The sequence below is a fragment of the Ovis canadensis genome, chromosome 14, assembly GCF_042477335.2.
Source record: "Ovis canadensis isolate MfBH-ARS-UI-01 breed Bighorn chromosome 14, ARS-UI_OviCan_v2, whole genome shotgun sequence".
NCBI lineage: Eukaryota > Metazoa > Chordata > Mammalia > Artiodactyla > Bovidae > Ovis > Ovis canadensis.
This window is the reverse complement of record NC_091258.1, coordinates 62,333,945-62,358,799: the sequence shown is the minus strand read 5'-3', so window position 1 is coordinate 62,358,799 and position 24,855 is coordinate 62,333,945. Positions and strand designations below refer to the sequence as shown.

The 24,855-nt window shown below is 52.9% G+C and overlaps 1 protein-coding gene across 1 annotated transcript in view; it reads left to right on the top strand.

The window, feature by feature from the left end:
- FCGBP (Fc gamma binding protein) overlaps window positions 1–19,541 on the top strand; it is a 40,137-nt gene extending 20,596 nt beyond the window's left edge. Inside the window, exons 11-20 of the mRNA XM_069552416.1 lie at window positions 2,787–3,124; window positions 4,225–4,798; window positions 5,107–5,723; window positions 6,324–6,867; window positions 8,706–9,277; window positions 9,613–10,186; window positions 11,205–11,404; window positions 15,058–15,441; window positions 18,989–19,257; window positions 19,379–19,541. Coding sequence (XP_069408517.1) covers window positions 2,787–3,124; window positions 4,225–4,798; window positions 5,107–5,723; window positions 6,324–6,867; window positions 8,706–9,277; window positions 9,613–10,186; window positions 11,205–11,404; window positions 15,058–15,441; window positions 18,989–19,257; window positions 19,379–19,388 — 4,082 coding nt within the window. The 3' untranslated portion in view covers window positions 19,389–19,541. The remainder of the gene's footprint in view (window positions 1–2,786; window positions 3,125–4,224; window positions 4,799–5,106; window positions 5,724–6,323; window positions 6,868–8,705; window positions 9,278–9,612; window positions 10,187–11,204; window positions 11,405–15,057; window positions 15,442–18,988; window positions 19,258–19,378) is intronic.
- The last annotated feature ends 5,314 nt before the right edge of the window (window positions 19,542–24,855 follow it).

Below are 24,855 nucleotides of genomic sequence, written 5' to 3'. Positions count from 1 at the left end.
TGGGCCAGGGAGGGTGCAGCAAGGGGGACAGAGGACAGGGAGCTGAGGGTGGTGTCACCCGGATCTTCATGGTGGCAGGCACAGAGGACTAACAACTGGAGTCTCAGACCTGGGGACCCGTAGGCTAGGATTTCCGGGGCCGGGGCAGCGGCCCTCCAGGCCAGGAGGCAGGGACTCTTATGGTAGAAAGCAGGCAGTGGGAACCCTCAGGAATAGGTTTCCCCAGGCAGATGGCAGAGACTGTCTGCGAAAGGCAGAGACTCTCTGCGTAAGGCAGAGAACAGAATACTTCTTCTGTAAAGGGCCCCAGGTAAATATTTAAACTTGCAGGCCATATGGTTCTCTGTCCCTACTACTCAGTTCTCCCTTTGCAGCAAGCAATCAGCTGTAGACCATGTAAGTGAAGGGGTGTGACTCCAGTGAAATTTTATTTGCAGAAATAGGCAGCTGGCAGTGCATAGTTTGCTGGTCACTGGTATGCGGGATTAGGCTCAGGGTTTCAGTCACCATCCCCAAGGGGCAGGGGAGACCAGGACCCACAGGGACAGAAAGCAGAGTCCTGGTGCTTCCCTAGTGGTCCCGTGGTTAAGTCTTCGCCTTCCAGGGCAGCGGGTATGTGCTTGATCCCTGGCCGGGGAACTAAGATCCCACATGCCTCTGGACCAAAAACACAGGAAAACAGAAGCAATAGTGACAAATAAAGACTTAAAAAAAAATGGTCCACATCAAAAATATCTTAAAGAAAGAAAGAAAGCAGAGTCCTGAGATCTCAGGCCGAGACCTCCCGAAGGCCAGGGTCTTGAATACACAAGTGGAGGTTCAGGATTTACAGAGATACACCCTCAGACAGTGACACCTCTCAGAATTAAGTCTGAGATACAAAGCCACCCCCCAGGACTGATTTCTTGGGTGAAGGGCAGAGAAAATTCCCTTATTCCTGAGGATAAAGGGATGTACCTCTAGGACTGACTAAGATATCGGGGCTCATGGGCAGGATAACAGGGACTCCCAGGGACCCTGTTATCTCGGTCTGAGTCCAAAAGGAGACAGAAACCACACATGCTATGTCGCTTCAGTCGTGTCCGACCCTGTGCGACCCTATGGACCAGGCTCCTCTCTCAATGGGATTTTCCAGCAAGAATACTGGAGTGGGTTGCATTGCCCCAATGCAAGTCTCCTGCATTGGCAGGAGCATTCTTTACCACTAGCACCACCTGGGAAGCCACACAGGAGCTTAAATAGGGAAAGTTTAACAGAATTCCTTGCTTGTAATAGAGACTGACTACTAAGGGATTAAAAAGAACGCTAATGAACACAAGAAGAGTGGATATAGGGAGCAGCCCCTGCCCCAAAGGTTACAGAAGGGCACTGAAGGAAGGGATGAATTGGGAGGACGGCCCCCACATCAAGACTGGGAGGCAGATCTTACTGGAGGGTGGCAGACAGGTTATGCAGGCTGGAGCTGGCAGGCGGGAAAACTCTCACTGGGGTGCTGGCAAACTCACTGGGAAGCCACCTGCTGGGGTGCACAGGGAAACCAGCAGGGGCCTCACTGAGCAGGCATCCCACAAGCTGCTGGTGCCACTTGCCACTAGGAGCCCAAGAGAGCAAAGCCCACTAGAAGCAGAAGCCACCCCTTCCTCCTGCTGTGACCCTCTAGCTCCCTCTACTGACAAAGCCCAACTCCACTGAAGGATTTGGAGCTAAGAAGCAGTCAACTGCAAACTAGCACACAGGGAGAGAGGTTTTAAGGCTGGGGTCTTGGGCCTAGAGGCTTCCCTAGTGGCTCAGTGGTAAAGAACCCATCAGTCAATGCAGGAGACGTGGGTTCTATCCCTGGGTTGAGAAGATCCCCGGGGAAGGAAATGGCAACCCACTCCAGTATTTTTGCCTGGGAAATCTCATGGACAGGCGAGCCTGGTGGGCTACAGTCCATGGGGTAGCAAAAGAGTTGGATACAACTTAGCGACTAAACAACAATAACAACTTGGGCATAGGGATTCCAAAAACTGGGCTCACTGATTCAGTGGCCCTAGGAAGGGAGTTCTGGACAAAGAGACCCTCGGAGGCAGGGCCTGAGAAATGAGATCTCCCAAGACCAGGGTGTTAGGCACAGCAATCCCAGGGAGACGGAGTCTGGAACAGAGGGCTCGCCAGGCTATGAGACTTAGAAAAGGGGGCCCTGGGGTCAGGCTCTCAAATGGTGGGAACTCTGAGGTTAGTTTCCCACCAGAAAGTTCATGCAGTACATTGGTCTTGGGCACAGAGACCAGGACCTGGGTCTCAGATGTGGTGGCCTCCAGGAGGCTGGGAGTCCAGGTGTGAGGGAACCTGGGTGCCAGGAACCTGGGACACAGAGGACCCTTGGCTGTGGGTGTCCTTAGGGATGCCTGCAGGGCTGGCACAGGGACCAGGGACCCCTGTGGCCTCAGACCTCAGTCCTCTGGGGCTGAGATCTTAAGCAAGGGGACCCCAGAGCCTGGGTCACAGAGGTAGAGACTAGAACCTGTGTCTTGGCTGCAAGGACCTTGGGGGCCGAGTCTCAGAAGTGGGACCTTTGACAGGGTCTTGGACACAGTTTCAGACATGGGAGCGGGGGCACCCTGGGCCTGGTCTCAGAAATGGCAGACTGGGGGCCAGCCTCTCAAATGGAAGGACCCTGGAACCTGGTCTTCCCCCCAACCCCGCACCCCATAAGCCCTTAGAGCTGGTGCCCCGGCTGATTCTGGGAAGAAACTGGCTTTCCGCCTGGCAGTCCCTCAAGGTCCTCTCTCCTCTGCCCCCAGACCCGTGCCACAGTGTGACGTGTCGGCCACAGGAGACGTGCCAGAATAAGAACGGCCAGGGCGTGTGCGTGCCCAACTACCAGGCCACGTGCTGGCTGTGGGGCGACCCACACTACCACTCCTTCGACGGCTGGAACTTTGACTTCCAGGGCACCTGTAACTATGTGCTGGCATCAACCGACTGCCCAGGGAGCAATGCCCAGGGCCTGACACCCTTCACTGTCACCACCAAGAACGAGAACCGGGGCAACCCCTCTGTGTCCTATGTGAGGCTGGTCACCGTGACCACCCTCAACACAAACATCTCCATCCACAAAGGCGAGATCGGCAAAGTCCGGGTAAGGCTGGTCCCAGGTCCCCAGGTAGGGTGGGAAGGGTCCTGCTGGTCATAGATGGGAAGCTCAGGGCTCTCTCTCTTCACTTAGTCCTGAAACAAAATAGCAAGATAAATGATAATTACATCATCCCACTATTGGGAATTAAATGAGTCTAGCCCTTCATTAAGGGCTTTAATGCAGGACTTCAGAATTTGCCTTTTTAGACATCCGGGTTTGAATCCACCCTCTCCTTATGAGATGTGTGATACTGGACAAATGACTTGACTTGTTGGGCCTCAGTTTCCTCATCTGTGAAATGGGGATCATAGCAGGCACTGCCCCACAGTGAGGTGATGCACATAAAGTGCTCAGCTGAGGATCTGACCCAGGTAAGCACCCTTGATTGTTTGCGAGGAAACAAATGAGAGGCCCCGAGCCTCAGACATGGAGAGAAATTCAAGGAGATCCAGAGAGCGAGATGGGCTGCCCTTTCTGCCCAGAATAATGGAGATGCAGATTAACGGCAGCTCACAGGAAGAAAATGATTTATGGAACAGAATAGGCAATAAACGATGGTGAGTGAGTGGCAGAGATGGCCAGACACACAGAGATGCACAGGAAATATGGAGAGAGGGAGGGACTAGGTAAGAAAGACCCAGAGAAAGACCAGAGAGATGGACCCAGAGAGAGAAAGTAACACACACACACACACACACACACACAGATGCAGAGAGAGAGAATGCACAAGTGAGAGAGACACAGAGAAGGGAAGAGGACCCAGAGAAAGAGAAAGAGAGACAGAGTGAGAGAAACTCAGAGAGAGAGACCAGAGAGTGCAATAGGTCCAGATGAAGAAAGAGAAAGAGAGAGGGAAGAAGGGAGGGAGATGGAGATCAAAAGAGAAACCCAGAAAAAGCCACAGGGTGGGCTTTCATTCTCCAGGGCCTGGACTAGAGCAAACGTGTTTGCACAGTGTTTGGCAAATGACTCTGTGAGCAGCAATCATAAGGAAGGCCTTGGTAGCTCCCAGCCACGGCGGGACGAGCGAGGGAGGCAGGGGGCCAGATCTGGGCCTCCACATCTCCAGTGACCTGGTGCCTCCCGCCCTCCTTTCCCCCCAGGTGAACGGTGTGCTGAGGGCACTGCCTGTCTCTCTGGCCGACGGGCGGCTTTCAGTGACCCACGGTGCATCCAAAGCAGTACTGGCCACTGACTTCGGGCTGCAGGTCACCTATGACTGGGACTGGCGAGTGGAGGTGACACTGCCCAGCAGCTACCACGGCGCCGTGTGTGGGCTCTGTGGGAACATGGACCGCAACCCGAGCAACGACCAAGCCTTCCCCAATGGCACCCTGGCTCCCTCCATACCCATCTGGGGCGGCAGCTGGCGGGTTCCAGGCTGGGACCCACTGTGCTGGGATGAATGTCAGGGGTCCTGCCCGACTTGCGCTGAGGACCGACTGGAGGAGTATGGGGGCCCCGGCTTCTGCGGACCCCTGGCCCCTGGCTCCGGAGGCCCGTTCGCCGCCTGCCATGACCACGTGGCCCCCGATAACTTCTTCAAGGGCTGCGTTCTGGATGTCTGCCTGGGCGGTGGGGCCAAGGACATACTTTGCCAGGCTCTGGCTGCCTACGCTGCTGCCTGCCAGGCCGCTGGGATCGTCATTAAGGACTGGAGGACAGAGGCCGGCTGTGGTGAGCGCTGGGGGGACGGAGCAGGAGCTACTGCCCGGGGTCCCGCCTCTTTGGAGCTGGTTTGATTTCATTCCAGTCCTTTGGGGTCTGTCTGTTTCTCTGTTTTGCTGTGTGTTTTTGTCTCTCGGTCTCATGGCCCTTGCTTCTGTGTCTGCCTTTGGTTGTTGGTTTCTCCTCTTCTCTCTCCCCGTCCCTGGGTCTTCTGTTGTCTCTTATTCTGTCCCTTTTGGTCTCTCTCTGGCTCGTCTACCCTATCCTCAGACCCCACCTCCTGAAACCGTTCTTTCTTTCTCTTCATCCACCCACAGAGCTCCCCTGCCCGGAGAACAGCCACTACGAGCTCTGTGGCCCACCCTGCCCAGCCAGCTGCCCATCTCCCACGCCCCCCACCAGCCCTGCCATATGCGAGGGCCCCTGCGTGGAGGGCTGCCAGTGCGACTCAGGCTTCGTGTTGAGTGTCGACCACTGCGTCCCCCTGGAAGGTGGCTGCGGCTGCTGGGCCAACGGCACCTACCATGAGGCCGGCAGCGAGTTCTGGGCTGATGCCACCTGTTCCCAGAGGTGCCAGTGCGGGCCCGGAGGTGGCTCGCTGGTCTGCAAGCCTGCCAGCTGTGGGCTAGGTGAAGAGTGTGCCCTGCTGCCCTCAGGCCAGCACGGCTGCCAACCTGTCAGCACAGCCGAGTGTCAGGCCTGGGGTGACCCCCATTACATCACCCTGGATGGGCACCGATTTGACTTCCAAGGCGCCTGCGAGTACCTGCTGAGTGCGCCCTGCCATGACCCACCCGAGGGGGCTGAGAACTTCACTGTCACGGTAGCCAATGAGCACCGGGGCAGCCAGGCCGTCAGTTACACCCGCACTGTGACCCTGCACATCTACGGCCACAGCTTCACCCTCAGTGCCGGCTGGCCCCGGCAGCTGCAGGTGAGTGGTCTGTGGACCAGCACGTGCCAGCCCTGGGGTTGCCTGGGATAGTTAGGGGTCTGCCAATTCCCTGACTGCCTTTCACAGGCTAAGGGGGCCGATGGAGGGGTTCACAGTAGGGGGCTTGAAACAGCGGCTTCCCCATGTCTAAGCCTTAGTTTACTCCTCTGTGAAATGGGGCTAAGAAACGTATCTGCTTCAGAGGGTAGTGTGAGGAGCCAATGATATCCTGTCTATAAAAAAAAATTTTTTTTTAGTTCAGTCGTGTCCATCTCTTTGCGACTCCACCGACGGTAGCCCACCAGGCTCTGTCCATGGGATTCTCCAGGCAAGAATACTGGAGTGGGTTGCCATTCCCTTCTCCAGGGGATCTTCCCCACTCAGGAATCGAACCCGGTTCTCCTGCATGCAGGTGGATTCTTTACCACTGAGCCACCGGGGAAGCCCTCGTTATTACTACTACAACTATTAACTATTACAAGGAGGGGAAGGTGACGTGCACAAGGTGTCTCCGCCCCCGCCCCCAGTAGATAGTGGAGTCAAGATTCTAACCTGTGCCTCCGACGTTCAGTAACCCCCACTCCCACCCCGCCCCTGCAGGTGGACGGCAAGCTGGTGGCCCTGCCCTTCCAGCTGGACTCCCGCGTGCACGCCTACTTGAGTGGCGCCGACGTGGTGGTGACCACCGCCTCTGGGATCTCGCTGGCTTTCGACGGAGACAGCAACGTGCGCCTGCGCGTGCCGGCGGCGTACGCGGGCTCCCTCTGTGGCCTGTGCGGGAACTACAACAAGAACCCCAACGACGACCTGAACGCGGTGGAGGGGAAGCCCGACCGCTGGCAAGTGGGCGGCGCCGCGGGCTGCGGAGAGTGCGTGCCCGGGCCGTGCCCCACGCCCTGCACGCCGGAGCAGCAGGAGCCCTTCGGCGGCCCCGACGCCTGCGGCGTGATCTCGTCCCCCGAAGGCCCGCTGGCTCCCTGCCACAGCCTCATTCCGCCCGAGCAGTACTTCCAGGCCTGCTTGCTGGACGCCTGCCAGGCTCAGGGCCATCCAGGAGGCCTCTGCCCCGCCGTGGCCGCCTATGTGGCAGCCTGCCAGGCCGCTGGGGCTCAGCTCGGCGAGTGGAGGCGGCCGGACTTCTGTCGTGAGTAGTGATCCATGCATGGGACACATAGTGGGGTCTCTCCTCCTACCCTCTTCGCTGATCACCCCAGTAGATTCTCTCAGTTACCTCTGGTCAGAGAGCCCTACAAGAGCCTTCTCCGTAGGGCTTAGGCACCATCCCGCCTTCCCTTAACCTGTGAAAGAAATACCTTGTCATTCACACACTGGAATATACCCAGTGACATACTGCAATGGGAGAGATGCATACAGGTGGTTAGAAACCCTGGGTCCACTTGCTGTTCAGTCCCTAAACTGTGTCTGATTCTTTGTGACCCCATGGACTACAGCGCACCAGGCTTCCCTGTCCTTCACTGTCTCTCAGAATTTGCTCAAACTCATGTCTGTTTAGTCGCTGATGCCATCCAGCCATCTTGTCTTCTGTCATCCCCTCCTCCTCCTGCCTTCAATCTTTCCCAGCATCAGGGTCTTTTCCAGTGAGTTGGCTCTTCACATCAGGTGGCCAAAGTTTTGGAGCTTCCACTTCAGCATCAGTCCTTCAAATGGATATTCAGGGTTGATTTCCTTTAGGGTTGACTGGCTTGATCTCTTTGCTGTCCAAGGGACTCTCAAGAGTCTTCTCCTGCATCACAGTTTGAAAGCATCAGTTCTTTGGTGCTCAGCCTTCTTTATGGTCCAACTCTCACATCTGTACGTGACTACTGGAAAAACCTAAGCTTTGACTAGATGGACCTTTGTCAGCAAAGAGATGTCCATGTCCAGTCCAGTACACTGTCAGGATTCATGCACTCAGATAGACGGGGGTGCCTGATCACCCCAGTAGATTCTCTCAGTTACCTCTGGTCAGAGAGCCCTAGAGAGCTACACCTGGTCAGATGTCTCTGTTGTTGTTGCTGTTTAGCTGCTCAGTTGTGTCTGACTCTTTGCAACCCCGTGGATTATCGCTCTTCAGGCTCCTCTGTCCATGGAATTCTCCAGGCAGTACTGGAGTCGTTTGGCATGTCCTTCTCCAAGGGATCTTCCCAACCCAGGGATGGATCCCAGATCTCCTGCATTTGCAGGCAGATTCTTTATGCTGAGCCACTAGGGAAGCTCCAGATGCCTCTAGACTGTTTTGGTTGTTTTTATTTTTTTAACAGGGTAATGCACAGGGTCAGATAGATTTCGTCTCATAACCTCAGACAGGGCCTCCTCTGGTTAGAGACACTTGGTCACATTTACACAGAGACACACATAGGCAGATATACCTGCCTGGTAGAATCAGGGTGGAATCAGGACCCTGACTTAGCCCCATGAAGATACATACAGGTTCATGGTCTGAGAATCCCAGGCAGTTCCCCTCAGGCAGATCTCCTGGTCACATTTATGCTGTCGGCTTCGCCCAATGATATACATATGGTCAGAGTCACACATTGACAGACCCTGTCAGAGAGACTGTGAGAGGCTTCCAGATCAGACATCCACAGGCAGGCATACTCAGATGGATTCATACCCCAAGATGCATCTGGCCCCGCACCCCAGCAAGATTCATACCCTGAGATACTCACGGTTGGTTCTAATCCTGCATATCTTGGTCAGATATATGAGGCTGGAGTCACCCAGTCAGACTGACTTGATCTTTAGAAATACTTGAGCAGGTTGACACGCAGCCTGGCTGGAGAGACCTGCTTCCCAGATCCCCACACTGAATGCCCCGTTGGCTGTGCTGGGTCAGACACCCCACTCAGATCCCTGGACAAATTCGCTCATGAGATATCCCAGGCAAAACACACAGAGTCACCCCAGCAGCTTCTCTCACTCTGTGCCTCCCCGGCGTCCCACTCCCTCACGCCCTGCCTCCTTCCCCTCTTGTCCCCACAGCCTTCCAGTGCCCTGCCCACAGCCACTACCAGCTCTGCGGTGACTCATGCCCTGTGAGCTGCCCCAGCCTCTCAGCGCCCGAGGGCTGCGAGTCCACCTGCCGTGAGGGCTGCGTCTGCGACGCCGGCTTCGTGCTCAGTGGAGACACCTGCGTGCCTGTGGGCCAGTGTGGCTGCCTCCACGAGGGCCGCTACTACCCACTGGGCGAGACCTTCTACCCGGGCCCCGAGTGTGGGCGGCACTGCCAGTGTGGACCCGGCGGCCAAGTCAGCTGCCAGGAGGGCGAGACCTGCAGGCCCTACGAGGAGTGCCGGGTACAAGATGGTGTCCAGGCCTGTCGCCCCACTGGCTGTGGTCGCTGCCTGGCCAATGGGGGCATCCACTACATTACCCTGGATGGACGCGTCTACGACCTGCACGGCTCCTGCTCCTATATCTTGGCCCAAGTCTGCCACCCACAGCCTGAGGACGAGGACTTCACAATTGTGCTTGAGAAGAATGCAGCTGGAGATCCCCAGCGTGTGGTGGTTACTGTGGCCGGCCAGGTGGTGAGCCTGGCTCGGGGGCCGCAGGTAAGTGGACCCGGCCTTGCCCTGGGGGGGGGGTCTGAGGAGGAGAGGGCTTAACCTAGGGATTTTGAGAGATATATGAACCCAGTGCAAGGGGACTAAGGAGGACATAGATCTGTCCTTGGGGCCTGAAGGAGACACGGCCCCAGCCTTGGGGACTGAGGAGACATTGTCAGCCTGGGGTCTCTGAAGGAAACATACTCTGCCCTGGGAAGTCTCTGGGGGACATGGCCTCACCCCAGTGGAACTGAGAGAGAGAGTCTGTGGCCTGGGAGTCCAAGGAGACAGGCTAACCTGTGCTTCTCTGAGTCCCTGACCCACCTGGCCCTTCCATCCAGGTCACTGTGGATGGTGAGGCCGTAGCCCTGCCCGTGGCTGTGGGTCACGTGCGGGTGACGGCCGAGGGCCGGAACATGGTTCTGCAGACGACCAAGGACCTGCGGCTTCTCTATGATGGCGACGCCCACATCCTCATATCCATCCCTTCCCCCTTCCGCGACCGGCTCTGTGGCCTCTGTGGCAACTTCAATGGCAACTGGAATGACGACTTTGTCCTGCCCAGCGGCGCCACGGCCCCCAGCGTGGATGCCTTTGGAGCCGCATGGCAGGTGCCTGGCTCCTCCCAGGGCTGCAGCGAGGGCTGTGGACCCCAAGGCTGCCCTGTGTGCTCAGCAGAGCAGACGGCACCATACGAGAGCCTCGAGGCCTGCGGGCAGCTCAAGGACACCAACGGCCCCTTCTCAGCCTGCCATGCGGCGCTGAGCCCCTCTGAGTACTTCCGCCAGTGCGTGTATGACCTCTGTGCCCAGAAAGGCAACGTCACTTACCTCTGCCGCAGCCTGGCAGCCTATACAGCGGCCTGCCAGGCGGCTGGCATGGCCGTGAAGCCATGGAGGACAGACAGCTTCTGCCGTGAGTGTCTGGGGACCCCTGGGAGGACTCCAGCTCTGGCTTGGTGCCCCCTGTCCTGTCTGCATCTCAGGGGCAGGGCCCCAGTTCCTCCCTTAGCACACCCTGCTCCTGGCTTCGCTCCTGCCCAGCTGACTGGCCCTTCTCAGACTCCTTTCAGAGGCCTGCTCTCCTGAAACCTTCTCTTACAGTTCTCAGGGCCCTTCCTGGACATCTTCTGTGGTGACCTAGGAGCATGGGTCAGGCAGGTCAGGAGGTCACACAGTAAAACGAGTCTCACCCCGGCCCCTGCCCCCAACCAGCCCCTGCCCCACCCCCGCCAGGATGGGACCATCACCCCTTAGATCCTTCAGGACAAGACTTCAGCCCCCTCAGACCCCTAGCCCAAGACTGTACCTCTTAGCTAACCTCCAGTCAGGGCCTATCTGTTTCCTTCAAACCCCCAGGACAGGGCTGTGTCTCCTTTGACTCTCCTGGACACAGCAGTGGCCACTCATGACCCCAGGGCAGAGCTATGTCTCCTCCATTCTTCTCAGAGGAGGACATACATGCAGGCAGTGGCCACTGTCTGTCTCCCTCTCTGACCTCTCTCCTGACTGCCGGCCTCATGGGTCTAGTGACTTCCCGAACATTTTCCACTAGGTGTCCTTAGGGGGCCCTCACACACCTCCTGTGTTCCCATGTGACATCAGCATTTCACCCCCAACTTAATCTTCTTATTTTTCAATCTTGGTCCTCATCTCAAGGCAGCCACACCATCCACCTGTTGCTTAGCCAGAGCCCAGGCCCTCACTATGCATGCTTCCCCTGGGTCCTCACAGCTCCCATCCTGGCCCTGACTTTCTGTCTGTATTTCCCCTGATCACACTGGGCCATCACAGTCTGTCCCACTGACTTGAGCCCCACAGGGCAGGGCCTGGAGCTGTGTCCCCAGCACCAGCAGCTCAGATCCAGGTGTGCAGTGGGTCCCGTTCATTGCTCAGCGAGCAGCCGTGACCCCACCCCGCTCCTTTCTCTGCAGCGCTCCAGTGCCCAGCCAACAGCCACTACTCCGTCTGCACGCGCTCCTGCCAGGGCTCCTGTGCGGCTCTCTCCGGCCTCACAGGCTGCACCACCCGCTGCTTTGAGGGCTGTGAGTGTGACGACCGCTTCCTGCTGTCCCAGGGTGTCTGTATTCCTGTGCAAGACTGCGGCTGTACCCACGATGGCCGATACTTGCTGGTAAGGAGGAATTTGAAGTGGGCAGGGAGGGTGGAGGAGCTTGAGGTTCAGAGGTAAAGAACCCACCTGCCAATGCAGGAAATGCGGGTTCGATCCCTGGGTCAGGAGGATCCCCTGGAAAAGGAAATGGGAACCCACTCCAGTATTCTTGCCTGGAGAATCCCATGGACAGAGGAGCCTGGTGGGCTTCAGTCCATGGTGTTGCAAAGAGTCAGACATGACTGAAGTGACTAAACAGCAACAAGGAGCTTGAGGTGGACAAGGAGGATGCAGGAGCTTGAGGGAGACTCAGATTTTCTTTATTTTCTTTTTTTAAAAAAGCGTTTTATTTTGTATTGGGGTATAGCCAATTGACAATGTTGTGATGGTTTCAGGTGGACAGCAAAGGGACTCATTCATACCTATCCGTGTATCCGTTCTCCCCCAAACTCCCCTCCCATCCAGGCTGCCACATCACATTGAGCAGGGTTCCATACAATCAGTCCTTGCTGGTTATCCATTTTAAACATAGCAGTGTGTACATGTCCATCCCAAACACCCTAACTATCTCTTTCCCCCCTCCTCCCCCTCGGGAACTATAAGTTCATCCTCTAAGTCTGTGGAGACTCAGGATTTCTGTGCTGACCCCCTTGAGGATGGGGACAGGGAGGCTGCCACATTTCCCTGCTGTGTGACTCAATGCTGGTTAAGTCCCCGTATTAGTTTCCTGTGGCTGCTGTGACAATTGACCATAGCTTGATGCCTTAAAACAAGAGAAGTTTATTCTCTTGTTTAGTTATAGAGGCTAGAAGTCAGAAACCAGAATAGGTGGGCCAGGATGACAGCTCTAGGGGGAAATCTGTTCCTTCTCTCTCCTGGCTTTTGGTGGCTGCAGGCATTCCTTGGCTTATGGCCTTGTCTTTGGTTGGTTTTGGTTACCCTGGTGGCTCAGATGGTAAAGAATCTTCCTGCAATGAATGAGATGCAGGTTTGGTCCCTGGGTCGGGAAGATCCCCTGGAGAAGGAAATGGCAACCCACTCCAGTATTCTTGCCTGGGAAATCCCATGGACAGAGGAGCCTGGCAGGCTACAGTCCATGGGGTCTCAAAGAATCAGACAGGACAGAAGGACTAACACTCACTATTTTAGTTGCTGAGTTGGGTCCGACTCTTTGCGACCCCATGGACTGTGGCCCGCCAGGCTCCTGTGTCCAAGGGATTCTGCAGGCAAGAATACTGGAGTGGGTTGCCACTTCCTCCTCCAGGGGGTCTTCCTGACCCAGGGACCGAACCCACATCTTCTGCATTGGCAGGTGGATTCTTTTTCACTGAGCCACCTGGGAAGCTCTTGGCTTATGGCCACATCACTCCAATTTCTGTTTCCATGCCGCATGTTCCCCAAGTCTTTGCTGTGTGCCCTAAAATCTCCCTCTGTCTCCTGCTTCTAAGAATACACTTGACTGTGTTTAAAGCCCACCAGGATTAATCTCTCCATCTCAAAATCCTTAATCACATCTGCAAACACCCTTTCTCCATATAAGCTGACATTTAGTAGCTCTAGGCATTAGGACCTGATATCTTTGTAGAGAGGATGTTATTGGACCTACTGCAGTCCTCTCTGTGAGCCTCATTTTCTCTATCTGTAAAATGGGGTTAACCATCATCCTTGCACCCTAGGTGTCTAGGAGTCAAGGGTGATTGAAAGGCACTCGCTGAGCACTGGGCCTCACCCTCCACATTCATCACACCCAGAAAAAATAACAGTAATTTACAGCAGTGTAGTAGGTAGCACTCTGGAGAGGGAAACGGCAACCCACTCCAGTGTTCTTGCCTGGAGAATCCCAGGGACAGAGGAGCCTGCTAGGATGCCATCTATGGGGTCGCACAGAGTCGGACACGACTGAAGTGACTTAGCAGCAGCAGCAGCAGTAGATAGCACGGCTATGGCCATTTAATGATGGGAATTGAAAGTTAAGAGTTGATTTATTTTTGTGATGGATTTTTTAAAAAATTATTTTTTTTTTTGGCAGTGCTGGGTCTGTCGCTGCTTGGGCTTTTCTCTAGTTGTGGCAAGTAGGGGCTGCTCTCTAGTTGTGCTGCACGGGTTTCTCATTTGGTGGCTTCTCTTCTCGCAGAGCACAGGCTCTAGAGCACATGGGCTTCAGAGCTGTAACGTGGCTCAGTAGTTGTGGCTCCCGGGCTTTAGAGCACAAGCCCAGTAGCTGTGGCACATGCGCTTAGTTGCTCCAAGGCACATGGAATCTTTCTGGACTTGGGATGGGGTTTGACATGGGTTTGTGTCTCCTGTGTTGGCAGACGGATTCTTTACCACTAAACCCCTAGGGAAGCCCATGATTGATGTTTTTGGAGCTCTCACTATGCACTAAGTTGGTTATAGATATTAAGTCATTCGATAGTCACAGCAATTCTACGAGACACGGACTATTGTTATGTTCCCCATTTTACAGATGACAAGGAGAAGTCAGCCCAAGGCTACCCATTAGCAAGGGAGGAGTCTGGGGTTCATACCCCAGCAGCCTGCACTCACCTCTGAACCATGAGGCTGTCCTGCTTCTTCAGAAGCATGTTTGTCAAATAAAGGAAAGCTAGATTACCACATTCCTTCCCCACTCATCCCAGTTTTTTGTTTTTTGCTTTTTTGCTGCATGGGGTCTTTAGTGCAGCACACAGGCTTCTCTCTAGTTGTGGCACACAGGTTCTGTAGTTGCAGCATGCAGACTCAGTTGCCCCACAGTGTGTGGGATCTTTGTTCCCCGACCAGGGGTTGAACTCATGTCCCATGCATTGCAAGGCAGAGTCTTAACCACTGGACCACCAGGGAAGTCCCTCATCCTAGTTTTATTAATAGCAGAGTGGTAGGCTGGAGGGTCTAGAAGTGCAGGACTTCTTGGAAAGAAGATGCCAAACAAAAAAACAAAAAACTGTTTGTTCACAATTCTGCAGCTCTGCTGTTTGGCCTGGGCTCAGCAGGGCAGTTCTTCTGTCATCCTCTGGGCTCACTCATACTTCTGTAGTCCCCCAGTGGGTCAGCTGAGGGCTGGCCGTCCCTCTTCCATGAGGTCCCTCCTCGGGTGGGCTAGCCTGTGGTGTCTGGACAGGGTTCCGAGAAACTAGTAAAGCTGTCAGGTCGCTTGAGGTCCAGGCTTGAACCTGGCACAGCAGTGCTTCTGCTGCATTGCAATAACCAAGGCATAGTCTTAAGTCCAGCTCAGAATAATGGGAAAGGGGAAATAAACTCCATTTCTTTCTTTTTTTAAAAAAGCAATTTTTCTTTGTTTATTTATTTTTGGCTGTGCTGGGGTTGAGTCTTCATTGCTGCACGTGAGCTTTCTCCAGTTGCAGTGAGCAGGGGTTACTCTTCATCGTAGTACCTGAGCTTCTCACTGTGGCAGCTTCTCATTCTGGAGTACAGGCTCAGTAGATGCGACCCATGGGCTTAATTGCCCCTCGGCATGTGGGATCTTCCCGGACCAGGGGTCAAACCTGTGTCCCCTGCATCGGTTGGCAGACTCACCCACTGCACCACCAGGGAAGTCCTAAACTGCATTTCTTAGAGGAAGTTACTGCAGTCATCCGGATGGATGCAGAGGGTGGAAGGTGGTGGCTGTGTTTACAGTCCACCGCACCTTGTCACCTGCCCCTTTCTGTGCACAGGTGAACTCCTCCCTGCTCACCTCGGACTGCAGCCAGCGCTGTTCCTGTTCCTCAAGCACCGGCCTGACGTGCCAGGCAGCCAGCTGCCCACCAGGCCATGTATGCGACGTCCAGGCTGGGGTCCGGGACTGCTGGGCCCCCCATGGCCTCTGTTCCCTCTCTGTGGGTGCCAACCTCACCACCTTCGATGGGGCCCACAGCGCCGTCAGCTCCCCTGGTGTCTACGAGATCTCTTTCCGCTGCCCAGGATCACAGGAGAGCATCCCTTGGTACCGTGTGGTTGCCGATGTCCAGCCCTGCAAAGGCAAAGTGGAAGCCGTGGCTCTGGTTCATATCTTCTTCCAGGACGGGCTGGTGACTGTGACCCAAAACAAGGGCGTATGGGTAAGCCAGGACACACGGGCTGTGTCTCCCCTGAGCTTTGTTCTTCCTGTTGCAGCGTGCCTACGTTCCTTGTGGCCTGTCTGCCCTAACGTCTGTTTTCTTCACAGATCTCTGCAGTTTGTTTCTCTGGGTTTGTATTTGTGTCAGTACTTCAAACTTAGTCCCTTTCTTCTGGCTGAGTTCTTGAGGAGCAAAAGCACCGTCAAGTAACTTCCCATTTAGATGTTAGTGTTAATCAAGACTCTATGGTTGCAAGTGAGAGAAAACCAATTTCAGAGTGCCTTGAGCAAAACTGAATTTACTGGCCCATGTAACTAGAAGATCCAGGGACACAGCCTCAGGAGTGGCTGGATCTAGGTGCCCTGGATTTGTACCCCTGTGTTTAAGACTTGCTGATCACCAGTCAGCTTCATTCTCTCTGATTCCCTCCAACATACTCATGAAACAGGGATTATCATTATCTCCGTTTACTCAGATGGGAAACTAGGGCCCAAAAAGGTGAAGTCATTTACTCAGGTCGCTCAGAGAGTACCTGGGAGATCCAGGCCTTGAACCCACCAGCACCACCCATGCCCTGAACCACTTTGCTGGCAATGGAGTGCTGGTGGTGACGGTGTGGACACAGGGGCCCGAGATGGACTCCAAGCACAGTGCTTGCTCAGCGGGACCATTCTTTGAACTCCGTCAATTCCAGGCCACTGGCCTCTGCCCTCAGCTGTCTTTCAGCTTGCTCTCAGGGTCACCTCAGGCCTGTCACTGTTTGTCTCCTGATTCCATTCCAGCCCAGATGGGTCCTCCTTCTGTCCCTTGACTTCCATTGACTTATCACTGCCTTGCATTTGCCAAACTCCACAGTTCTCACCACCCTGGTTCCAAATGTCTAGAGAGAGTCTCTTTGGCCGAACTGAGGGCTGATGTCGACTCATAGTCTGCTCCGCCATGACCTGTGTCATAGAGCCTCATGACCAAACACAGACGTCAGGCTGCTCAAAAGCTCCCGTGTCCTGTTTCCATGGCCTGTTCTTGGATTGCAGAGCCAGGCACTGGTGTCTTCTAGGTCCAGTGGGGGGTACAGCCCGTGCTCCACACACCCCTCCCCCAGGGGATGGTCTGCATCCCTCCCCCAGTGCAGGGAGATGGCCCAAGACTCAGCCCTGCTTTCAGCAGGGGAGCTTGTGTTCTCTCTTTAGCATAGTCTAGACCGTCACTCTTTGACTCTCTGCTGGATCCATAATTCAGGTGAACAGGCCCCTACTCTTTTATTATGTTGAATGTTTTTTTTTATTGGGGTATAGTTGCTTTATAATGTTGTGTTAGTTTCTATTGTACAACGAAGGGAATCAGGCATATAATACATGTGTCCCCTCACCTCCCTCCCACCCATCTAGGTCATCACAGGGCACCTAGCTGAGCTCCCCACACTAGACAGCAAGCTCCTGATAGCTGTCGGTTTTACACGTGGCAGTGCATATATGGTCAATCCCGACCTCCAGCTCATCCCACCACCCTCCTGCATGTCTTCATGTCCATTCCCTGTGTCTGTGTCTCTATTCCTGCCCTGCAAATAGGTTCGTTTGTACCATTTTTCTAGATTCCAAATCCATGCGTTAATGTATTTCTTTTTCTGACTGACTTCTCTCTGTGCGACAGACTCTGGGTCCATCCATGTCTCTACAAATGACCCAATGTCATTCCTTTTCACGGCTGAGTAATATTCCATCGTGCATATGCACCACGTCTTCTTTATCCGTTCGTCTGTTGATGGAATTTAGGTTGCTTCCATGTCCTGGCTATTGTAAGTGGTGCTTCAGTGAATGAACATTGGGGTATAGGTGTCTTTTTGACCTGTGTTTTTTGTCTGGATATATGCCCAGGAGTGAGATTACTGCAGACCCCTACTCATGACCTTCCTTTGCTCATCTGTCCAGAAACAATTCTCTACACAGCAGACAGATGCTCTAGAAATGTGAATCAGATCAGGCTATTCTGCTGCTTAAAACTCTGCAGCGACGTCTCAGAGCAACATTTCAAACTCAAGCCACCTCCCTTCCGTGGCCTGCAAGACTTTATGCAATCAGACTCCCGCTGGCCTCGCCACCCTCATGTCCTCCAATTCCCTCCTGGGCTCATGGGCTGTGCTGCTAATAGGCCAAGCTGGCCTTTATGCTGTTCACACAGTGGACCACGCTTGTTCCCACCGCCAGGCCTCTGCATTTGCTGTTCCCTCTGCCGCAGTGTTCTCCTTCCAGATTTCCTAAGCCTCGGCTCCTTCTCATCCTTCAGATCTCAGTTCCAGTCTCTCCACTTCTACAGAGAGACCTTTCCCAACTCCCTACAGAAGCTCTCCCTCTTCAGCCCAGCCTCTGTGCAGTTACTCTGTTTTATCCCCTTCCGGTGCTAGTCACTCTCTGAAGTCATCCATTATTTCTTCGTGTTTGTTGACATGCTCCCTCACTGGCATATGATCCTCAGGTGGGCAGGGATCCTGTTCCCCTTCGTTGTCACCTCGTCACCAGTACCTGGATCAGGGCCTGGCCCCAGGAAGAGTCTGGTTTTGTGACTACATTCATCCCCGTTCCCTCTGCGCCAGGCCATGTGCTGGGGAGCACAGAGAACTCAGTCCCACTTCTTACGCCATCGAAGCTTGCAGCCTGCTGAGACTCCCTGCCTGCCTCTCCAGCTGTCCTTCACTGCCCCCATCCCTCCTCCTCCTCTCCTCCTTCCACCTGTCCTCCCTTTTTGCCTCCCTTCCTTCCCCTCCATTCCTTCCTTCCATTGATTCACCCATCCGTCCATCCATCCACCTCTTCAGATCTGTCTACCTATCTTTCTTATCTACCTGACTCTCCAGTCATCTGACAGAGAAAGCATCACATACAACAGCATTTTGAAAAAAGGAACTTTTCTTTGAAAGAAGGCTCTCCAGGGAATCTGACTTTACAAGGCTTAACTTACCAGAGAAGACAGACAACAGTTATTTAAAAGAAAAAACTCATCAGGTTACCAAGGTTACTGAGTCCACAGCCTGTGATGGACAAACGGTCATTTTCTCACATGATTATTACACTGGCTAGGTCATGACTTGTCTTCAGACATCAGCGTGGCAAAAATAAGGGATGAAGTTGCCTTGTTAGGGAACCAGTAACTTAACAGGACATGCTCAAGGGTTCTTTTATTTTGAAAACTAGAATTAGACAGGATGATGCTGGGGTTTGACTCGTTTATCTCTGGTTCAAGTGCCTCCCCCCAGCCCCAGGTGCCTTTGGGATGTTGTGTGCACACCTACTTATGCATTGATCCATCTCTTCATCCATCCACTCTCCGTGCCTCTATCCATTCATCCACATCTCTGATTACCTTAGGTGTCCATCTCTCCATTTGGTGCAACCATCCGGGCCTTCATCTCTTTCAGCATCTGCCTCTCTGCTTTTGCTCCTTGGACTCGTTGTCTTCCTTGGGGTCGCCTTTGTAGTAACACCCCAGCTTCTCTGTAGTTCCAGCCTCACCTCTGTGTTTCACCCACCTTTCCCCCCACCAAAACCACCAGGTGAATGGTCTCCAAGTGGACCTCCCAGCTGAGGTGTTAACATCTGTGTCCGTGAGTCAGAACCCTGACGGCTCTGTGCTAGTCCAGCAGAAGGAGGGGGTTCAGGTGCAGCTTGGCACCAATGGGCAGCTGGCTGTGGTGGTCAGCGATGACCATGCTGGGAAGCTGTGTGGGGCCTGTGGCAACTTTGATGCGGACTGGAGCAACGATTGGCCTAACTCCCAGGAGACAACGTTGGAGAATTGGAAAGCACCGGACTTCTCCCCATGGTAAGGGATACAGCTCGGAGGCCAGGCTTCTCGGAGCCGAGGCACCTGCGTCCTCACGGGGAGGGGGATGTCAGGGTGGGTGCTCCATCTACAAAGTTTGCTAAGAGTCTGTGTCTCACAGCCAGGACTGATCAGTCATCCACCGGGAAGGAAGGCTGCAGGACCTGAAGCCTCTGGAGGCTGAGAGGCGCACTCTGTCATTGTCTGTGCCCCTCTGCTCTACCCCTTTGTTGAGCCACTGAGGCCAACCGGAAAAGCATTCAATAAATATCTATTAAGTTGCACACCAGTGTGTCTGTCTCATGTCTTCTTATCCATGACCTTCCTTCCTGTACATGCGTGCTTGCTAAGTAGCTTTAGTCATGTCCTACTCTTTGCGACCCTGTGGACTGTAGCCTGCCAGGCTCCTCTGTCCATGGGATTCTCCAGGCAAGAATACTGGAGTGGGTTGCCATTCCCTCCTCCAGGGGATCTTCCCGACTCAGGGATCAGACCTGAGTCTGTTACATCTCCTGCATTAGCAGGTGGGTTCTTTACCACGGAGCCACCTGGGAAGCCCCTCCTTCCTGCACATCAGGTGTCAGATGCCTGGGGAACCTGGCATATGATGAATATTTCCTGGCAGGTGAGGGGATGGATGGATGGAGACAGATCGATAGATTGGGAAAGATGTAGGTGGGGAAATGGGGGAAATGGGCAGCTGGACGATTAGAAGAATGGATGGATGAGAAAATGAAGTTGGATGGAGGGAAGAAGTAGAAAAGGAAAATATCAACAGCTTCTAACTTTGTCATTTATAATCCAGGCATGGTAATTTCCCTGCCACTCAGTTTCTTCATATGTTTTAGTCCACTCGGGTTGCTATAACAAAATATCATAAAATGTGGGTGGTTTATAAACAACAAACATTTAAATTTCTCACAGTTCTAGAGCCTGGGATCCCTGGTGGCTCAAATGATAAAGAATGTATCTGCAGTGTGGGAGACCCGGGTTCGATCCCTGGGTGGCGAAGGTCCCCTGGAGAAGGGAATGGCAACCCACTGCAGTAGTGCCCAGAGAATTCCATGGACAGAGGAGCCTGAAGAGCTAAGGTCCACGGGGTGGCGAAGAGTCAGACACGGCCGAGCAACTAACACTTCCACTTTCACTAGGGCCTGGGAAGTCCAAGATCAAGGCATCAACAGATTTGGTATCTGGGGAGAGCCTGCTTTCTGGTTCATAGATGACCATCTTCTCATGTGTCCTCAGTTGGTGGAAGGGCAAGGGAGTTTTCTGGGCCTCTTTTATAAAGGCAGTAATCTCATGCATGAGGGCTCTACCCTTATGACGTATCACCCCCCGCATAATCTCCATCTCCAAATACCATCACATTGGAGGTTAGCTTCCGACACAGGAATCTTGAAAGGACACAAGCGTTCTGTCAAAAGCATCATACTTAAAGTAGAGCTAAGGATAGTCCCTACCTCACAGAGTTGGAGTGAGGACTTAAGGTGTTCATCCAATCTATGCATTAAAAACTGAAGTCTCTCTTCTGTCCTAACTCTCTCCTGCCCTGCCTATACTGGTCTCCCCAACCTCAGTGACTATGCCAAACCTCAGTCAGAACATGGGGAATTATTCTTGATTCTTCCCTCATCTTTGCCCTCCACCCTGTTCAACAAAACAGCTTTTTGGATTGTATCGAAACATAACTGAAATCTGCCTGCCTTTCTTATCATGCCCACTGTCACCACCTGGTTCAGCTGGCATCATCATGCCTGCCATCTGCTCCTCCCTGCCTGTAATTCATGCTCATAGCCACTAGTGGCTCAGAGCCACTATAAGCACCACTGGCTATAAATTGATCTTGTAATAAAATCAAATTCCTTCACCTAAAAGGCCCCTGCCAACCTCTTATTTTAAAAAAGTACTTATTTATTTATAAATAAAGAGAGTTGGACCACAAAGAAGGCTGAGCACCAAAGAACTGATGCATTTGAACTGTGATAGTGGAGAAGACTCTTGAGAGTTCCTTGGACAGCAAGATCAAACCAGTCAATCCTAAAGGAAGTGAACCCTGAATATTCATTGGAAGGATTGATGCTGAAGTTGAAGCCCCAATACTTTGGCCACCTGATGCGAAGAGCTGACTCTGAAGCCAAGACCCTGATGCTGGGAAAGATTGAGGGCAAGAGGAGAAGAGGGCAACAGAAGATGAGCCAGTTGGATGGCATCATCGACTCAATGGACATGAGTTTGAGCAAACCCCAGGAAATAGTGGAGGCCAGGGAAGCCTGGCGTGCTGCAGTCCACGGGGTCGCAAAGAGTCGGGCACAACTTTGTGACTGAACAACGTTTATTTGGCTGCACCAGGTCTTACTTGTGGCATGCAGGATCTTTAGTTGTGGCATGTGGCTCTAGTTCCTCACCAGGGAGTTGAACCTGAACCCCCTGCATTGGGGGCATGGAGTCTTAGCCACTGGACCACCAGGGAAGTCCTCTGCCAACCTCTTCTGACTCATCTTCTATCACTGTCATTATGATTTGGGAACCTTATCTTTTAGGGTATTGAACATGCCAAATTTTTTACTTCATTCCTTTGTGAAACAGCTGTTCCCTCCACTCATCACTGACTAGATGCTTCTCATCCTTCAGATGTCCACTTACCTGTTACTACCTTACAGAGCCCTTCCACAACCACCTCACTTAAAGTGCATTTCCTGCGTTACTCTCTGTCCTTAACCTGTGGGGTCTGCTGCAACTCCGTGTAGTTAGTGTCCGAACGAAATTAAATTGTAGGGCAGCAGTTGGAGTCTGCAGAGAACTGGAGAACTGCTTGTTGTGGAAATATATCTGGTGTCAGCAGTAAAGTGTATGAACACAAAAACAGATTTCTTTTATAGCAAAGGAAGTTAACAGGTGCCACTGACTGGTAGATATGGGTCAGAGGATGCTGAAATTCTCTTGTGATTCCTTGTATGTTCTCATTCAAGTGGGAAACAAAGTCATCAGTTAAGAACAAGAAAGAAAAAGTTTTGAGGTCTGATGAGAGAGAAGAGAGTGTAAAATGATCCTTCAAGGAAAGGGGTCCAAGACTTCCTGGTGGACCAGCGGTTAAGAATCCGCCTGCTGATGCAGGCCACACAGGTTCGATCCTTGGTCCGGGAAGATTCCTCGTGCCACGGAACGCCTAAGCCCCTGCCTCACAACTACTGAGCCTGCACTCTAGAGCCCCTGCTCTGCAACAAGAGAAGCCACCACAATGAGAAGCCTGCACAACTCAATGAAGAGTATCCCCTGATCACCGCAACTAGAGAGAGCCCATGCACAGCAACAAAGACCCACCCCAGCCGAAAAAAGAGAAGAGAAAATCGGTCCAGCTGCTTTGGAAAACAGTGTGTTATAGGTAAACATACTCTGATCACATGACTCAGCCATTTGACTCTTCTCAAAAAAAAAAAGAAAAGAAAGAAAGAAATTATCTGTCCACACAAGTACTTGTAAGTGAATATTTCATAGCAGCATTATTCATAACAACCTCCATACTGGAAACATCTGGAAAGCTTATCAACAGGTAGACAGAACAAAGTGTGATCTAGCCGTACAGTGAATTCAGCAATGAAAAGGAACCAACTAGTGATACATGCAACCATTTGGGGCGTGATGCTAAGTGACGAAAACCAGACACAGAATTCTTCCTATTGTATAATCTTATCTATATGAAATGGGATGACTGAGCTGTTCTAAAACTGAATTGTGGTGATGAGGGTATAAACTATAAATCTACTCAAATGTGTTCTATAATGTGTTGACCTGTACACATAAAATAGGTGGTTTTTTTAAAACAAATTGATCTTTTTAAAATATATTTATTTATTTGTTCGTTTCTATGTCTGTTCTTAGTTGTCACACATGGGTCTTTCATTGTTGTGGTACACAGGCTTCTCTCTAGTTGTGGTGGGCAGGCTTTGTTGCCCCTCGGCCTGTGGGATCTTAATTTCCTGACCAGAGATCGAACCTGAGTCCCCTACATTGGAGGAGGGATTCTTAACCACTGGACCACAAGGAAAGTCCCCAAAGAGGTGGATTTTTTGATATGTAAATTATGCCTTAAGCATTTAAAAATGAGCACATTACCGATACTACTAAGAAAAAAAGAAAAGGAAATGGGAGAATGATTTAATTAGGGGCCTGTGGTAGGATGGCTGGGCCACATTAGGGACTGCTTGGGGTCATGTGTCAGAGTGGGTGTGGGTTTTTCTCCATCCACATTCAGCTGCCAGTGTGCAGGTGTGAAGGAGGTGGAGAGTGGACTCAATGGGGTGCAAAAGGAAAAGTTAGAAGTTTGAGGGCATGAGGAAAGAGAGGAGATAACAGTGGATGGGGGATTGGGCTGGGTGGTGAGAGTGGTGTGATCATGAGGAGGTGAGGTGAGGGGCAGGGAGAAGGAGGTCAGCTTCATGGGGCTGAAGGGTCCTTGGAGCAACAGTTTCAGAGGGAGTGAACTGGAGAGACAGGAGGTGATGGGCAGACAGTGAGATGCATGGAACTGAGATTCTGCAGGGGCTGCAGTTCTGGGGTTGTCACTGTCTGGGGGTGGGCCTTTCTCTCCCAACAGCCTGGGATCTCGGCCCTGCCACAGTCACCATTGTGTCCCCTGCACAAAGTCTGGGTGTGGGAAGGAAGGGTTGGGAGGAGGATGAGATTGATAGAGGAGAGGAAGTCAAGAGATCCAGAGGCCAGAACGGTCACAGGATCATCCACCTGAATTTGGACGTCAACAAGAATTATGAGAGGAGCAGCTTGGGTGGCCATGAGCCTAGAGCTAAAAAGATGAAGTGAGCTGCAGTGACTTGGGAGTCGATAAAGCTGGTAACAAGAATGGGAGCAGGTTCTGTGCAGAAGCTTCAAAGTGAGGGTCTTAGAGAGGAGGCAGAGGATGGTTTCGAAGTAGCCATGAGGAGCTTACTGCATATACAGGCCCAGTGAGCATGAAGGCTGAGGAAGAGAAATAGCCTCTGCTTAGAAGGGCTGCACAGAAAGGCGTGTCTTCATGGGAGAACTAGGTTGTGGTCAGAGCAGGAAGGTAAAAGGAAGGTTCAGGGGATGTGGGGGACCTGTACTGTGCCACACCCCCTCATTCTGGCCCTGACCCCTCTGGACTGCCACTTTCAGAGGACCAGGGACTGGCAGCTCCAGGAAGACTGGACTCTTTCAGTCACCACTGTGCCCCCAGCACAAGACTAGCAGGTACCCCACCCCCCTAGTTATTCACTGTGTGTTCAGTCACTCAGTCATGTGCAACTCTTTGTGGCCCCATGGACTGTAGCCCACCAGTCTCCTCTGTCCATGGGATTCTCCAGGCAAGAATACTGAAGTGGATAGCTATTCCTTTCTCTATGGCTTCCCAACCCATTGCAGACAGATTCTTTAACCATCTGAGCCAGCAGGGAAGCCCAGTTACTCACTGGTAGTACCCATTTCAGGTCTGCAGAGCAAGTTGGCAGGTGCAGTATCTCAGAGCCAGGAGATGGTGCCAGGATTCCAGAATACAGCCTGCACTGTGCTCTGAGGATTGTCATCTTCTTTCCCCTTTGGTGGCTGTGCTTCGAGGCCTGT